Source organism: Sciurus carolinensis, chromosome 13, assembly GCF_902686445.1.
Source record: "Sciurus carolinensis chromosome 13, mSciCar1.2, whole genome shotgun sequence".
NCBI lineage: Eukaryota > Metazoa > Chordata > Mammalia > Rodentia > Sciuridae > Sciurus > Sciurus carolinensis.
In genome coordinates, this window is record NC_062225.1 from 20,766,772 (window position 1) to 20,784,188 (window position 17,417).

Here is a 17,417-nt window from a genome sequence, read left to right on the forward strand (position 1 = left end):
GAGAGAACAAATTTGATGAAAGCAGAAAATAAGCTGATTTAGTAAATTTTCCAGACAGGAGAAATTTTGTGACTGAGCCCTGGAGCCGAGTATCACGGAGAGAAGGTCAAAATGAGAATAGCTAGATAGTGTTGTGGATGTAGCTGCCAGAGAAGTGGGCAGAGGGCTGAGCTAAACGTCAGGAGACTTGGACTTGAATATGGGCTCTGAAATCAGCTCTGGTACATTGGGTGAATGATTTCCCCCTTTGACCATCTGTTAGCTCCTTTCTCAATGAACAGTACTCACCAAATGAACTTGAAGGCCCTCCTTGAGCCAGATTTCTGTGTGGGATTTATGGTATCACAGGAATTGCATGGTTGACAAAACCCCTAAGATGTTAAAGCCTTCCATGTCGAAACCCAAAGGGACATAATGACGGGATAAAATAAATAAATAAATGAGAATTATGCCTATAATTATTCCAGTGAATGGAATAGGAAAGGAAGAAAAGAAATAAAAGCATCCAAGGACATTATTTGGGAGTGGGTGAACATCTCCAAAGAAAGTACTTCCCAAAAAGCTTCTGTGGCTCTTGTTTGTCAGGACTTCTGGGAGGCAAATTTTCTCAGATATTGCGGATCGTTGTAGGCAAAATGAGCCAAGGTACCTCTGCCCTTCATGGCAGTGAACTAATCATAGGGCAATTTTTCAGTCATCAGGGTCCTTGGGGCTTTAAATTTTGGGGAAAAATTATCAATGCAGTTCCACATTTTTTAAAATTCATTTCCTTTACATCCATTAAAAAATTAATAGTCCCAGTTTAGTTCTTTCATAGAGACAGATTATCAAAATTCTAAATGGTTTCTAATCAGATATTCAGAGGGCCTCAGCTGGATGTCTGCTTCTCAGAGGGCTGGGAAAGAGTGAAAAATAACATAGAGGCTCCCAAACCCTTCAAAGGAGCCCCAACAGAACCTGCAACACATAGAGCCTGGCAGACCATAGCTACTCCCAATATTCCATCTCCCCCAAGTGCGTCCAATGAATCATCCCAATTATGTCATTACGTCCTCCTGACTTATTTACCATGACATATCCACTTACCCAGAAGTCATCCACAGCCTCTCCAGCCTCAGGTCAGAGAGAAACGTCTCCATTGTGGCGAACCTCACTGCTGGTCTCATCTCCCATGAAGGGGATGGGGGAAATCTGGACTTCCACTTGGTACCAGCCTCCAAGATGTCTTCCATGTTAGTCACCAGTAGTCCTGACCTTCTGACATTCACACCCTTGTGTGGTTCTTCTTCCCTCAACTCCTGGGGGAACTAGGGTTTGTCTGATGGTGAATGGCAGATGGCAGAAGTGGGGGAGGTCAGCTGTCATGCTGTGAGGTCACTCAGGCATCTACAGCTAGACCTACCTGATGAGGCCCCGGTGACAACCAGACCGCATGAGTGAACTCAAGGGCACATTCTCTCTCTGCTAAAGCTTCGAATGAGAATGCAGCCCCCGATGACAGTTGACTGCAATCTCATGACAGGCCTTGGGTCAGGAATCACCTAGCTCAGCCTCTCTGACAGTCCTGGCCCTCAGAAACTTCCAGATAATACATACTTGCTTTAAGTGCTAGGTTGGGCTGATTTGATAAGCAGCAATAGGTAAATATGAAATTTGTGTTTTCTTGACTTCTGAGTAAAAATAAAGCAAGTCAAGAAAACATGGTATGTCTACACTGACAAATCAAGGTCTACCTTGTGCCAGGCTCTGGTCTAGGTCGCCAGATTCTCAAACATATTTGACAATAAGAATGCCCTGGAGTGCTGGCTAAACCTACAGATTTCTAGGTTTACAATGAGACCCAGGAATCAGCAAGATCTACCAGCACCCCAGATCATTTTTATCACTAAGCAAGTTTGAGAAACAACTGCAGAATATGCAAAACCAAAGGTGATCTAGCCCTTTCTCAGGGGACAGTGCAATGTGGAGAACAAATTGATTCACAAAAGTGCATTTAAAGAGAAATACTAAGTGATAAGGAAAAGTGAAAATAAGTAAGCGAATTAAGACATGTTTCTCACAAGAAATGGCATGTGAGCAAGGTCTCTAAGATTGGTTAGGGTCTCCCAGAGCAAGTTAGGGAAGGAATGAGTTACAGTAAGAGCTGGCATTTCTCAGAATTCTGGCTAAATGCCAGACATTGAGCTAAGCACTTTACCTACCTTACTTTGTTTAAACCTCACAAACTTATGATGAAGGAGATATTGTCAACCCTAACTTACAAATGAAGAAAGCTAGACTTTGGTTATCACACTGCCCAAGATCACAGGTGGAGCTAGCTAGAAAGGAGGCAAGTTGCTTGTATCCCAAGCTCTTTACCACTGTCCTGTGCTATGTCTCAGGATACTTGAGACTCAGATATGAAAGTGCTGTGACATTTTTGCAAATGACAGGAGTTTTGCACAAATGATAGAAGTTGTCCAGAGTGCAATGCAGGCCACAGGAAGATACTGCATGAAGTATTGGAATCTGGTAGTGACTTCTTAATGCAAGCACAACTCATCCATTTTGTTAGTAAGGAAATGGAACCCCAGAGAGGCTACGTGATTTGCCTAAATTCACACAGTTCAATAGTGGCAAAGTGAACTAAAGGTCCAGATCCCGGGCAGCACCTTTTCCATTATGGACAACAGGAGGTCAATCAAGGATAGACACTGAATGGAAAGAGATCTGCACTGTTTTAAAGGACAGATATTTATGTAAAATATATGGAACATAAAACTCACTAGTTTGAGTGTCCAATACAGTGGCATTAAATACATTAGCAATGTTGTTCAACTGTTACCACTATTCACTTCTTAGACTTTTTCATCATCTCAAACAGAAAGTCTGAACCTATTAAACAATAACACCCCATCCTCCCTCCCCCCGGCCTCTGGAAACCACCATACTATCTTCTGACTCAGAATTTGCCTGATCTAGATGCCCTCATATATGTGGAATCATACAATATTTGTCTTTTGGTGACTGGCTTATTCACTAACCATGTCCTTAAGGTTTATCCATGTTATAGTATATATCAGAATTTCCTTCCTTTCTGAGGTTGAATTTCATTTACAGATACCATATTTAATTTTTTTTAGTTGTAGATGGACACAATACCTTTATCTTACCTATTTATTTATTTTATGTGGTGCAGAGAATTGAACACAATGCCTCACACATGCTAGGCAAGCGCTCTACCACTGAGCTACCACACAACCCCACATACACCACATTTTGTTTGTCCATTTCTCCATTGATGGACACTTGAACTGCTTCCATGTTTTAGCTGTTGTGAATAACTGCTGGTGATGTACAAATATCTCATACAATTTTTTAAAGATATACGCCCAGAAGTAGAAATGCCGAATCATAAAGTAAGTCTATTTTTTAAATTTTTTGAGCAAACACTATACTGTTTTCCAGAGTGACCACGGTCATGTAATATTCCCACTAGCAGTACACTAGAATTCTGATTTCTCCACATCCTCACCAACATAGTTTTATTTCACTCCTTTTAAAGGCCAAATATTACTCCATTGTAAAGTATGCATCATACGTATTTTGTTTATCCCTTCTTCACTTGGATATTTGGGTTGTTTCCACCTTTGGCCACTGTGAATAATGCTGCTATGAACATTGGTGTACACACATCTGAATTCCTGCGTTCAATTCTTTCTAGTTATATACCTTGGAGTGGAATTGCCAGTCATATGGAAATTCTAGGTACACGGTTTTAGGAATCTATAGGCTTTGGAAGGAGATGGAGATCCGTGTTCTGGAAGTCAGCTCTTGTCATCCCAATCTTCTTCTGAACAGACATCCCTGGGGGACTGGGGGGACCTTTCCTCTCTCTGCTGTGCCCCGCCACCTCACGTTGCTCTCCAGAAAGTAGATCTCAGCAGCAGACGGTGCAGATGACCCTGGGGCTCTGCTGGGCTCCCTGGAGAGGATGAGGTTTGGGTCTGTCCCCGCATATCCTGAGAGGGCAAGGTTGGGGGCAGCAGGGGAGGCTCCTCCCGGTCCTTTGAAAGCTCTTGGTTCAGCCAGGGCCCTGTCCGCCCGCCCACTCTGGTGGCAGCGCTGGGTGGCTCGGCCAGGTGAAGCGGCGAGGAGCCGGGTGCCCTGGGGCGGGCACACCCCCGGCGGGCTGCGCGCAGAGCCCTGCACAGAGCGCGGCGCTCTCCTTCCCGCCCGAGGCGGCCGTTCCGGAGGCTGAGCCCGGGGAACTCACCGCCCGCCTGGGCTGGCTCCCTCTGGCGCGTCCCTGCCACGAGATGCCGCCTCTGCGTCCCGGACACAACGGCCGAAGGACGACCCCCGGCTCCCAAGCGACCCCGACGTACCCCCAGTTCTAGCGGGGACCCCGCCGCCTCCCGTAGCCGGGCGCCCTGGTCCGGAGCTCACCTTCCCGAGCCCCCGCCGCCCCGCGACCACCGGGGGCGGGGACAGCGAGTGCGGGGCGGGCTCCAGAGGGGGTGGCCTCGCCGCAGCTCTCCGGGTCTAAGGAGCTAGGGAGAGCGCAACTCCCCCCCAAGCCGGGAGAGAGCCTCCCGAGGAGAAGGAGAGAGGGCACTTGTTCCCTGCCAGCGAGTTTCTGGAAGCGTGTATTGTCCCCGGCTCTAGAAGGAAGAAACCTGACCCTCGCCCGCTGGGCGCCGAGATGCCGCAGGTACTGAGCGCACCCTCCCGGGAGATGCTCCAAAGACCCTAGGCGGCGGCAGGCGCGGTGGTGGTGGTGGAGCTGGAGCTTTCGAATGGGGAGGGGACTTCTCCAGGGACTGGACTGCGTGCATGTCTTCGGGGAGCCAATCTGTCCCCTCTTTCTGTCTGCTCCGAGGAGAAAGTTGGGAGCAGGAGAGGGTTTATCAGCAAACGTTGCAAAGGGACGCTTCCAGCGACCCAGAGGACAGCGGAGGGTGGGAACTGGGGTCCTCCTTGAGAGCTGACAATACAGGAGAAAGGATCCCTGAACAATTTCTCTTTCAGCCCTTAATCTCCCTCTCCCTTAGAAGTTTGTTACTCTTTGTTCTAAATCCTGACTTCAGAGCCTTCCTGGTAGGCGATGTAGGGTACCTCTGCGGAGGTGGAATGCCTCAAAGACACACAGCCTGCAAGGGGAGTTGTATCCCGTGGTATTGCAGCCCTGCCTTCTTGGCTTCCAGGCCTGGTCCCTTCTGACTTTTTGGCTCTGGGTTCTGCTTCTCACACTGGACAGGGACAGAGGGCAGGGATGAGCTGGACAGAAGTGAAGTTCAGAGGAAAGGCCAAATCCTGGGACAGGGGAGGGGGAGGCAGCAGTGGGTCTAAAATTCATTGAGGTGCAGAGGGACTTTAACCCTCCATAAGACAGGCTCCAGATGTTTTGTTTTTTTGAGGAATATGGGCAGTGGGCTTTTCTGGGGATCTTCTCTCTGGCCTCCTTTTCCAGGAACTTAGGTTTGCTCTTCTTCTCCCTCTTATTCTCCTGAGCTTTAGGATGCTCTCCAAACCCTAGCCCTTCTCTTACATCCAGCTCTCTGGTCTGATGTCTTCTGCTGTGGAAGGGACTGCAGGAAGAAGGGACAGGGAACCGTGGCTTCCTCTCTCTCCCCATCCCAGCCGCATTATGTGGTGTGGGGTCTCTGCAGCAGGATCTCCCTCCCCATCCTTGCAGCTGGCTGAGAGGCCTGAGCACTCAATAGTAATTCCTTGCAGTCTGGGGTGTAATACTCTCCCTCTCCAGGGAGCGCCGTGCTTTACAGATGCTATTGATCTCCTGCCTGGAGGATGTTGAAACCCTGAGTGTTTAAGCTCTTTACCTAAGGACACACAACTAGCCAAGGAAGGAATTTATTTTCGGTTTTTCTTTCTAACTCACTCACTTAGGGACAGGCTGTGACTTTGACCCTGCAAGCCTCTGCCTGGGGACAGCTTTTGAGAAACATGGTGCCCAGTTTCTAGGGTCACAGGAGAACTGGTAAATAAAAGCCCAGGGAGGAGAGGGGAAGGCGGCTACTAGAGAGCTCTGTGATTTTACAGCTGTGTTTTGCCAGAGGACCAGCTCAGAGAGCTGACCGGGTTGTTTCAGAGTCCTCACTCTTCAATGGTATTCAGAGTGATTTCTTTTGAGCCACTGGAAAGGAGTCGTTGTTACCACAGAACAGAACTATCGCACAAGGACAAAGTTCAGGCTGTCAGGATAGTGAGTGGATTTTGGAATAGGTCACTTCTTTTCTCTTCAGCTTCCCCACACTCCCAACTTTGGTCCTTGAAGAGGAGTACCTCATTTTTGAGTGGAATGGAAATAAATGGAAGCTCGGCCTTATTGTCTCTACAGCACTCCAGCATTCTCTAATTGAGTGAAGATGTGGTTTTCATTCATTTGTTTTCTCTCACTGGTTCCTTTATTTCCACTCCATCACCCTATCTATGTTCACTCTGAGCAGGTGGCTAATGGGTCTGCTTAGGTTGCAGAATGATTTTAAGTTCAGCCAGGTTCACTTCAACATGCAGCCAACTGTTTGTGTGTCTTTCAAAGGCTTAAATGGAGCTCCGATACTGCACCCCAAGAATGCTGGCAGGGACACTGACTCATTAAGGGAGAGCAGAGCATCGGCAGAGAATGGGGCATCGGCCTGCAGATATTGCTCCGGATTTCCCAGCAGTGTCACTCAGAGCTCTGCAGGGCCAGATGGAGATCACTATGGGGGTCGTGGATGAGAATGTCACCAACTCCTCCATCAGTTTCCTCTCTGTACTCAACCCCTATGGAGCCTATGCTGCGTCTTTCCCGTTCAACACCAGCTATGGTGACTATGATATGCCCCTGGATGAAGATGAGGATGTGACCAACTCCCGGACGTTCTTTGCTGCCAAGATTGTCATTGGCATGGCCCTGGTGGGCATCATGCTGGTCTGTGGCATTGGCAACTTCATCTTTATTGCTGCCCTGGCCCGCTATAAGAAGCTGCGTAACCTCACTAACCTGCTCATTGCCAACCTGGCCATCTCTGACTTCCTGGTGGCCATTGTCTGCTGCCCCTTTGAGATGGACTACTATGTGGTGCGCCAGCTCTCCTGGGAACACGGCCACGTCCTGTGCACATCTGTCAACTACTTGCGCACTGTCTCTCTCTACGTCTCCACCAATGCTCTGCTGGCCATCGCCATTGACAGGTGAGTGCAGGATAGTAGGAGCAACAAAGGCAGCATTGGAGTGATCCCTTCCTTTATTGCAATTACAGGCATAAGCCACTCAAAATTTTGGACAGTTGGGAAGGTTCTTTGGTTTTGAAAAACCAAAGTTTTTCAGCTTTGGTAAGATAGGAGGTAGAGTTGGGCACGCTGGTGTTGGGCTGTAGGAAGGGGTCTGATCTGCCTGCTGAGGACCTGCTCCTAAATGTTGTACCTGTTCAAAGTTTAGAGATGTTCAGGGACAAGTTTAAGTTCCAAGGAATCATTTAAATATCATGAGAGAAGTTTCTATCTCATCAAGACTTCCTCTTCTAACACATGACTGCCCAGCACTAATTGATGTCTCACTGATTGAGGGACTTGTTTGAAAAAGAAACAAGGCAACTTATACTCTCTTATTTTTGTCGTTGCCTGAACTCTTTTGTGCCTTCACACCCATTTGCATGCAGCACTGCAAGAGACCTGTTTCTAGAACTGGTAAATAAAAGCAATAAGAGCAACCTCTGCAAATCTTTCTTATATTTAGTTGTTTCATTTGGTATAAACTTGTGCTAATGAGCCAGGGTGGTCCTTGTTCCCTGGGGACGGCTCCTCTGCCTACTTTGACTTTCATTACAGAGCACCTTGTTACATCTACAGACAGTAACCCTGAGGGTCAAATCAAGACTTTGTGTACTCAGAGTTGAACAACCTGCCTCCCTTTTTACCAAAAAGCCTAAAGCACCCACGCTTGTCCTGCTCCATAGCCTCAGGGCTCTGGGGTATTCGATCTGCTTCTCACGGTTGGCACACCCCAGATCAGTGATCCAGGGAGAAGCACAGCTAATAGAGCATGTTTTCTGAAGCTAGGGACAACACATTCATGGAAGGATAACCTGGAAAAGGTCTAAGGTATCATCCTTTCAGATGGCCACCTCACCTTGGTCATGGTCTTCCACACAAGGGGCAGAGCCCAGTGACATTAGTCTACTTAGGCAAGGTCTCATGCTAACAAGACATCTTTTCCCATGGCTGCTCTGAGCTACAACCAGGAGGGTAGGTAGGTGCCTGCTGTGGATTGGGGCCCTGCTCCCTGGGTGAGATCCATCTCGCGGTGGAAGGCCCACTTGTCAACCATAGGAGGCTTCCATGGGAAAGAAAGGAACTGAGGGACATTGGGTTATCTTTAACAGGTAGAGGTATTATTGCCTGTGTCAATCAACCTCAACCTGCTGAATTCCGCCAAGCCCATATCCTACTTGTGTACCAAACTCAGCTTGTCTGAAATACCACAGGCATTTCTCTTGCACTGTGGGTTGGCGTAATACAGATTAGATGCCGCATGAAAGATGAATTAAGGAGCATACTTTACATTGTGGGAACTGCCATTGTTCAGAGTGGGGTTGTGATTGGAAACCTGCACCTGGACAGTGGCAGAAAGCAAGGTGTATCGCCTGGCCATCCAAGGCCTTGCCTGACAGACTGGCTGCTTAATGTGTTTTTTTAATTGATATTTTTTATTTTTGCTTCAATTATGTTTTTGTTGTAAATGTGCTGCTATCATGTAATTTCAATTTTGTGGTCTAGGAATCATTATCATTGGTTTTTGTCTGTTTTTGTGTGATGTTCAGAATTCTATCAGGTTTAATTTGGTTAGCTTAAGGCAACTGAATTCTTAGCTTGGTATAACAAATACATCAACAGTTGTAAAAATGCCTTTATTTTTGTTTAATGAAATTTCTCTAGAGATAATTGTAGTAGTTACTCTGCCTGGGTTTGAATTCCTGCTGTACCACCTATTTGTTGTGAGGCCTTCTGTTGGTTTTTTAACTGCTAGCTTCCTCAGTTTTCGCCTCTGCAAAATGGGGATAATAAGAAAACTTAATGCATCATGTTTCTTTGAGAATTAAATGAACTAATCTTGGTAGTTACTTAGAACAATGTTCAAGATAGAGTTAACATTAAATGAAGAGTGGGTAATTCTTATATTCATCCACCTTCAAAGAACAAAAACAAAACCAAAATTAATGAATATTTCCAATTGGCTAAACTTTTTGTCTTCACTGAAACAATTGTTTCCATGATGTGCTTTACACAAAATAATACAAGATTTTCAAGATAATGACAGAACAGAACTACTTATCTTCTACCTGGTTGGATTTCTGTTCCTGCTCTTTTTAAAAAACAAAACAAAACAAAACAAGAAAATACAAAAGCAAAAAACCCCCAGGGATTGAACCCAGAGGAGCTTAACCACTGAGTCACATCCCCAGCCCTTTTAAATATTTTATTTAGACACAGGGTTTCACTGAGTTGATTAGGGCCTCACTAAATTGCTGAGGCTGGCTTTGAACTTGAGAAGCTCCTGCCTCAGCCTCCCAAGCTGCTGGGATTATATGTGTGTGCCACTGTGCCTGCCTCTGTTTCTACTCTTGATTCCATTGTTATCCTAGACATCAAAACTACAAGTCTCTTTCATCCTGGCCACTCTCTTCTCCAGCATTCATTCAACTTCCAGGTCCTGGTGAAACTTGCCTCAGCCCCCTACCATGTTCGTGTAACCTTGACCATCCTAGGCTTCCCTTGGTCTTCCTGACTAGTGTCTCTTGACTCATCTGTCAGCCCGAAGTCACTCATAATCCATCCTAAACTTTCATTCACTCATGCATGTATTCATTCAAACAATGCATTTTTCTAGAGTGACTACCACGTGACACGTACTATTCCAAGCTTTGAGGATGTGATAGTGAATAAGGTCTTTAAAAAAAGTTTGTCCTCATGAAGTTTATGTCCAAGAGATGCAAGGGATGGAGAAACATGACTGTCAGGCAAACAAACAAGAAAGTTAATTTCAGAAGTGAGGAATATTCTGAGCAAAAGCAAACACATCCATAGGAGCATCCAGAGTGACCTACTATAAGTGAGGAGTCAAAAAAGTCTCTGAGGACAAGACATTTGAACTGACCTCTGAATGATGAGGGTGGAGGGGAGGGGAGATCTGCCTTGTGAAGATTGGGAGAAAGATTTCCAGACAAAGGGAATTATAGGGGCCGGGTACAGTGGCGCACACCTGTAATCCCAGGGCCTTGGGAGGCTGAGGTAGGAGGATCTCGAGTTCAAAGCCAGCCTCAGCAAAAGTGAGGTGCTAAGCAACTCAGTGAGACCCTGTCTCTAAATAAGATACAAAATAGGGCTGGGGATGTGGTTCAGTGGTCGAGTGCTCCTGAGTTCAATCCCAGATACCAAAAGAAAAAAATAGAAGAGGAATTATAAGTGTAAAGAGCCTGAGGCAGGGACACACTTGGTTGTAGGGACAGAGAGCAGACCCCTGTGACTTGAGGGAAGTAAGCAAGTCTGTAGACAAATTAATCTTGTCTTGAACACTTCTCCCCTCTCTTGCTTAAATCACGGATAATAACTCCATTGTCTACAAAGTATAGCATAAACCCATTTGCTGGTGTTCCAGCCTTTTATTATCTAGCTCCAGACTGCCTCCAGTGCATGATGGGTAAACACATGTCCTGTTATGTCCTATTTAAAAAAGAAAAAAGTTGCAATCTTGTTTAGAACTGCTACCATGGCTTGGTGTGGTTTTTCTGTTCACCTAGTTCCTGGCACAGGATGAAGGTGAAGTTTTATTAAAATCCTATTAGGTGCCCAGAATTCATAGATGGCAAAAGTTATTAAAAAAAAAGTAAGTCACGATTGTGCTCTTGGGGAACATACAGCCTAGGATGTTGATGGGGGAGAGTGAACACTGGTGGGACAGTTAAAGTCAGGAAAGGAGACATTTTAAATGGGTGAGATGGTTGCATACCCGGGTCGTCAGAGGAGGCTTCACAGAGGAGTTGGACTTTAACTTGGTCTTCAATAAGTGAGGAGCAGCAAAGGTGAGGAAAGCGTTTACAGGAGGACAGAGAAAGGCTTGCAAAGCCGAGAGGTGGGAAAGAATGCCTGAGGCGAGCATGGGGAGCCTTGGGGAGCTCCATGCAGCAGGGACAAGAAACATAAGGAGAATAGAGATCAGAAAGGACAGGGTCATGGTCCAGAAAGTCTCAACGTCAAGCAGGATACTACCTGATGGCAGAGGTGAAAAGGATCATAGGAGAACCCTGCTCCCCAGGTCTGAGTGTCCTCTTGAAGTGATGTGGCACTGTCCTTAAGGGGTATGCCTTGGTCCTGTGGCACCAGGCTTCTTTCTTTACCCAGAATCCTGAAGAAACCAGCCAGTCTGTGTATCAACTGGGAGACTCCTCTGTCCTAATGAAGGCAGCTGAGGCCTGAGGAACCTTGTCCAGCCTTAGGAAGCACAGATGCCCCCTGGAGCATTCATCAGTTGGGGCCAGCTACCCCAAGAAGCAGGTCTACATCCTCTGCCCATCCCATGACCGGCCCAGTAGCTGCTGCAACCATTACCATGGTTGCTTGGGGTTCAGTCCTGGGGCAGAGAGGGAGCCAAATGCTATGCTTGATCACCCCACCCACTATCTCACAGACTACTTCCTGGACATTACTTTGTCCAGCAGGCTTTATTCCTTATTCTCCTGGAACTGTTGGCTTCAGGTGGATCTGGACCTAAGCCACTGAGGTCATAGATGCAGAGAGCAACAAGGCTATGCTCATAAGTTGAGAAAAGTAGTTATCAATTATCTGACTGCTTCATGGAGCATCAGTGGGTAGAACTCAACCATGACGGATAGAACAGTGAAGGGCTGCCGGTATGGGGGAAGAAAGGGCAATGTTTTCTCCTACTGGAAAGGAAAAGGGCAAATGGCATATTGAAGAGGCCTCTTGATTTGCAGAAATATGTGGGCCTGAATCATGGCTCTTGTCAGTTTCCAGCTGTGTGACTTTTAGCAAGTTATTTCACTTCCCCAAGCCTTAGCTTATTCCTCCATACAATGGGTATCTTTACTCTCTTACCCTTTTAATAGAGTTGGGCTCACCTAATGAAAATGTGGATTTGAAATGTCTCTGTAAATTGTAAACTTCTTTCAAACATAAGTAAGCATTACTAATACTAGAGTCATTCTGATCTTCACCCAGCCAAGACTGATGGAAATCCCTGAAACTGTTTTCTGCAACTTGCCAACTGGTAAGTGTATCAAGAATGCTCTTTGCACAGCTCATGGCCCTGACCCTAGGGATGGAGTTGGGGTGAGTCAGGATAAGTAACCCTGAAGAGTAGTTTTGAAGGAAAGGATTCGGTTCAATAAAGTAAAAAGTTGTAGAGGAACTGCAAAAGCAGAATTTGCAAAGAACATTGCCGTGCATGCAGAACAGCTTTGAAAATTAAGGCAATTTTAAAGCACCAATAGTTTCTTGCATATTAAGTTTGTTGTTGTTCATATGCAGTAGCTCATTGGAACTTCCCAGTATCCAGGTGATATCTCCATTTTACAGATGAGAAAGTTAAACCAACAGTGCTAAGAAAAATGACTGAAATTGACATAGCAAGTTGCAGCAAAGCTGGGTCTTCTGAGGTTCTAGATGGGGTTCTGTCCTGCACATTCATGGAAAGACATTGCGCTTGAACCATCATAAAGAACTACTATTGGAAAAAGAAACAGAATTGTTTGGTGAAAATTCATATAGTGAACACAGGCGAAGATAGAAATTTTCTGTGACAACCAGCAGAATCCTGTGGGGTAGATAGAAAACAGATGAGCCAATGAGAGCAAAAGCTCTTAGTTTTCATGACAAATTCAAGCACATTTGATGTTCCTGTAATATTGGGAGCATTGTGGCCTTTGATGAAGGGCCCCACACATGTGCATTGGCCGAAACGTTGCCAACACTCTGTGGTTATTTCCATTCCATTTTCAGCACTAAGGAGTTAGGGTGCCAAGGGTAGATGCGGGTGGCCAAGCAGGGCAGCCAGCTGGGTGTCCAGCGGGTGGACTCAACCTATCCAGCTCCATTCAATATCTTCTGGAAACTGGAAGAGAGCAAGACTGTCACTCCAGTGAACTCTCAAAACTCTCAAATATACTCAATGGTTTTGGCTGCTTGTGTCGGGGGGGAGGGATAGAAATAACAGAAGTACAATCAGGGGGAAAAGAAAGAACGAAGCTCTCTTCAGACCACAGACCCAAGAAACATGACCTCAAAGGGATTGGTTTCAAAGGACACAGAACTGGTTTGGCTTTCCTTCAGGCCCTGTCACATCTGCACTCCACTCTACCTGGAATGAGCTGTGGACACACGAGAACATGTTTATTTCCAACATCAATTTGTCATTCCCTCCCACTTCACTTCCCATGTTTCTCCTTCTCCAACTTCCACCCTCTGCCAGGCATGGAAAGCCTTCCAGGAAATCAGAGCTCTTTGCAGAAGTGTATGCACTCTCTGGAAAGGGCACTGTCATACCACACGAATGACTAACGGCCCCCAGAAAGCGCTCTCTCCTTCCTGGACCACTGTGGTAACTGTAATGTGGGTTCTTTTGGAAAGAACAAAAGCAATATCGTTTACTGTCTGATGCTTTGTGGTTAAAAAAGAATACATTCATGTATATTCTCCATTGATTTTCACATCAACCCTGTGAGGTAGGGTTAAATGTTTTCTATCAAGGGTCTTGTGTATATGACCTTGAGAAGTCACTCGTCTCTCACTAGACTCCATTTTCCATCTGGAAAATGAGATAAATGGCAGTGTGCATTTCCTCCACCTCTGCATGCAGAGCAATATTTTTAAAAATGTGGAATGAAGACAAAACTTAGCCTGCTGCTTCCAATGAAAAGGGTGAATTCTCTCAGCAACTCTTTGGAGTTAGATAATTTGGATGCATGTCATGAAAACCGGAAAGACCTGGGAATAGTGCCAGGTTAGAAACCAAGGGGAAGTATTATTACTTTATTTAATAATAATTGTGGCCATTTTTTTTCATTATATACAACGTTTAAAACATTTTCCAGGAATGGTTGTATACATTATCACATCTAATCTTTAAAAACAAAAACTTCTGAAGGAAAGGAAACTGAGGTTAAGAGAGTCAACAAAACTACCTTGAGATTGCACAGCTAGTCTAAGGTGGAGCAAGGGCTCGCTATCAAATCTGCCTTTCCCCTGCTGATATCTTTTGGCTGTTTGTTCTAATGTTGCAAATATGAAATTGTAACCCAGCACTGACTCTCATGGGGGATGACCCTGTTTGTGTTTTGCCCCAGGTATCTGGCTATAGTTCACCCGCTGAGACCACGGATGAAGTGCCAAACAGCCACCGGCTTGATTGCCTTGGTGTGGACGGTGTCCATCCTCATCGCCATCCCATCTGCCTATTTCACAACGGAGACAGTTCTCATCATTGTCAAGAGCCAGGAGAAGATCTTCTGTGGCCAGATCTGGCCGGTCGACCAGCAGCTCTATTACAAGTCCTACTTCCTCTTCATCTTTGGCATCGAGTTCTTGGGCCCGGTGGTCATCATGACCCTGTGCTACGCCAGGGTCTCGCGGGAGCTCTGGTTCAAGGCGGTCCCCGGGTTCCAGACGGAGCAGATCCGCAAGCGGCTGCGCTGCCGCAGGAAGACGGTGCTTGTGCTCATGTGCATCCTCACCGCCTACGTGCTGTGCTGGGCGCCTTTCTACGGCTTCACCATCGTGCGCGACTTCTTCCCCACCGTGTTTGTGAAGGAGAAGCACTATCTCACTGCCTTCTACATCGTGGAGTGCATCGCCATGAGCAACAGCATAATCAACACCCTGTGCTTCGTGACCGTCAAGAACAACACCATCAAGTATTTCAAGAAGATCATGCTGTTCCACTGGAAGGCTTCTTACAATGGGAGTAAGTCCAGCGCTGACCTTGATCTCAAAACCGTGGGGATGCCTGCCACTGAAGAGGTGGACTGCATCAGACTGAAATAACCCAAAGCGCCTTGCACAGTTGAAACCCAAGACAGGATCTTTGGGTCACTGATCAGTGAACTTGGATACATGCGTCGACCTCAAACTCCTGGTTTTCTGCAGAGGACAGAGTAAATGTGTCATGAGAACACTGTGTTCAAGGAGCTCAGAATTTCTAAACCTGAGGTGATAAGACATTGTCATTAGTAGACATTCATTAAATGTCTAATGTGTTTGAAGAATAGGCACTGGTGAAACCTAATAAGTTGATGATATTTAGTTGACAAAATGAAATAGGGATTAAATCATGGAAAATGTGGTGTAGAGTCTCTGGAATAAGGAGGGAGCTGGAGCAGGTATCTAGGAGCACAGTGCATGTGTGGGCAGTGTGAAGATCTCTCCAAGTCATTGCAGCTGCTTATCACATCTGGCGCATCTCTAGGAGTGCCCTTAGGTTCAAGTTCACTCTTGACATTTTCAAGAATGCAATGGAGAGTCCCACCTCTTTTTGCAGTCCTTCTCTTCTCATCCCTGCTTCTCATCCTCACTGGGAAGAGTCATGCATGCCTGCACATGGAAACCCAAGGATTCATGGCCAAGTTTGTGCAAACTCCCCCCTCCCCTGCCACACAATGCCTTATGTAGGGATCTGCATATACATAAGGCTTATTATCATCAAGAGGATGGACTTGGGGAAGAAGCCCCAAGACCCCGGACAGCATTTGGACAGGGAATTACAGAGTTTTGAATCTTTGGGGCAGATCTGGAGAAGGGAAGCCTGGGCTCAGAGTGGGTGGATCCATGAACTATTCATCCTGGGGTGAAGGGAGGTACAGAGGGAAGAGTCAAACAGGACTTCTGAAAGCATGTGGGGCTCAGGGCAGGCGCTTAAGTTCTTTGGGTATAAGGATGCTGCTTCTTTGCCTCTCAGTTATTCTGGCCTGAACCTATTAGGTTTCTCATTAAATCCTTTCCTTCTTTCTTATGTCTCCATGCCTGTGCAGCACAGAAGCTTTGAAAGTTGACACAGTACCTCCTGGATGGGCCAACAAAATATGTGAGAAAATGCTTCCAACCATACAATGCCACCCGCAACACCATAATAATTCTGGGTAGTGTACTTGGACAAAGAAACCCCTGTTACATCTCCTTTCAATATTCTTTCTGTGAATTATCCCCCTACCTTTTTATTTTTTTGGCAGTGCCTCATGCATTCTCTTCCTAACAATGTGGTACAAACAAGGCTGTGCTGTTTGACAGCAAAAAAACTTGAAGGGAATGGCTATGGGCCTCCAGTCAGGAACTGGACTTAGGGTGTTGGAAACTCCAGAATCAGAGCATCTTCATGATCATGGAAGTAATGACCATCTTCCCCTGCATGTTCCCAGTCAGCAGGGATTTGGGTGATGAAGTAGTGTTTCTCTCTCTGTTTTTATTCTCATCAGTGTGGAGACCTAGAGTGGACTTGTCCTGTTCTTTTTATTGAATTCTAGAGAGGAACATTTTTGAGGCTGTGATACCTCGGTCAAGTTTCCTCTCCAAGTATAGTCAACTTTTTGTTTTAAGCAGCAAAGTTTTTTTTTTTTTTTTTAATCATTTCTTTATTTCCATGGAAAACACATCTCAAAAACCTACATATTCTTCTCATTCATCACCCAACTGACTTACCCTAGTTTAGTTAGAATTTTCTAAGAAAATAAAAATTAATTAAAATATTAGCCTAAACCAAACACACATTGGAAAGCAATTCTTATTTTTCTAATAAAATCACATATTACATTCTAAAATCACTAGTTTTGGAGTTAAAAAATAATAAGATGATGCAATTTATTGGTATTGTGGTCACCATGACTTTACAGAATACTAAACAAGAGTTGACTGTATTAAATAGTACCTTTTTTTTTAAATAAATGACAACAAAATTACTTTCTGCTTTTTAGCCTAAAATGTATAAAAATTTTCACTCATTTATTGTCTGTATATTTCTAAGTATTAGTGTCTGCTTGTGATTTTATAGTGAATGAAAGTGTTACTAACCACTGAAATAAAAATAGATGTATGTACATGATCATTGACTGTACTGTTCCTGTAATTTCTGTCTCCTGCCTATCTTTTTCCTAGCTCTGCTAGGATGGTCTTTGAGTGTCAGTTCCATGATCATATGAGTTGTGAGAACAGTGCTACCTCGTGCTCTTATTGCCTACAAACTTCCCCTCTCCATCCTGAAAAGATTGAACTGATTTAATACATCCCCTTCCTTTAATTCTGCTCTGGTAAAAATATGAATATGTTTTAGCATCTAGGTGCCAAAACTTGAAATCTCAGGACCAATTTATGCTGATTATGTAAGCTAGGGTGAACCCTTTGAACAGGCTCTGTGCCCCCACTTGCAAAGT

At 45.3% G+C, this 17,417-nt stretch overlaps 1 protein-coding gene across 1 annotated transcript; it reads left to right on the forward strand.

Moving 5' to 3' along the window:
- Positions 1–3,918: 3,918 nt before the first annotated feature.
- Prokr1 (prokineticin receptor 1) lies at positions 3,919–17,089 on the forward strand. Its single transcript, XM_047522905.1, has 3 exons — positions 3,919–4,693; positions 6,542–7,179; positions 14,346–17,089. The coding sequence occupies exons 2-3, from the start codon at positions 6,626–6,628 to the stop codon at positions 15,040–15,042; spliced, it is 1,251 nt and encodes a 416-aa protein (XP_047378861.1). The 5' UTR covers positions 3,919–4,693; positions 6,542–6,625; the 3' UTR covers positions 15,043–17,089.
- The last annotated feature ends 328 nt before the right edge of the window (positions 17,090–17,417 follow it).

Coding starts and splice junctions, on each gene's coding strand:
- Prokr1 (XM_047522905.1), top strand. CDS start 6,626: ATGGGGCATCGGCCTGCAGATATTGCTCCGGATTTCCCAGCAGTGTCA. Junction 7,180..14,345: donor CTGGCCATCGCCATTGACAG/GTGAGTGCAGGA, acceptor GTTTTGCCCCAG/GTATCTGGCTATAGTTCACC.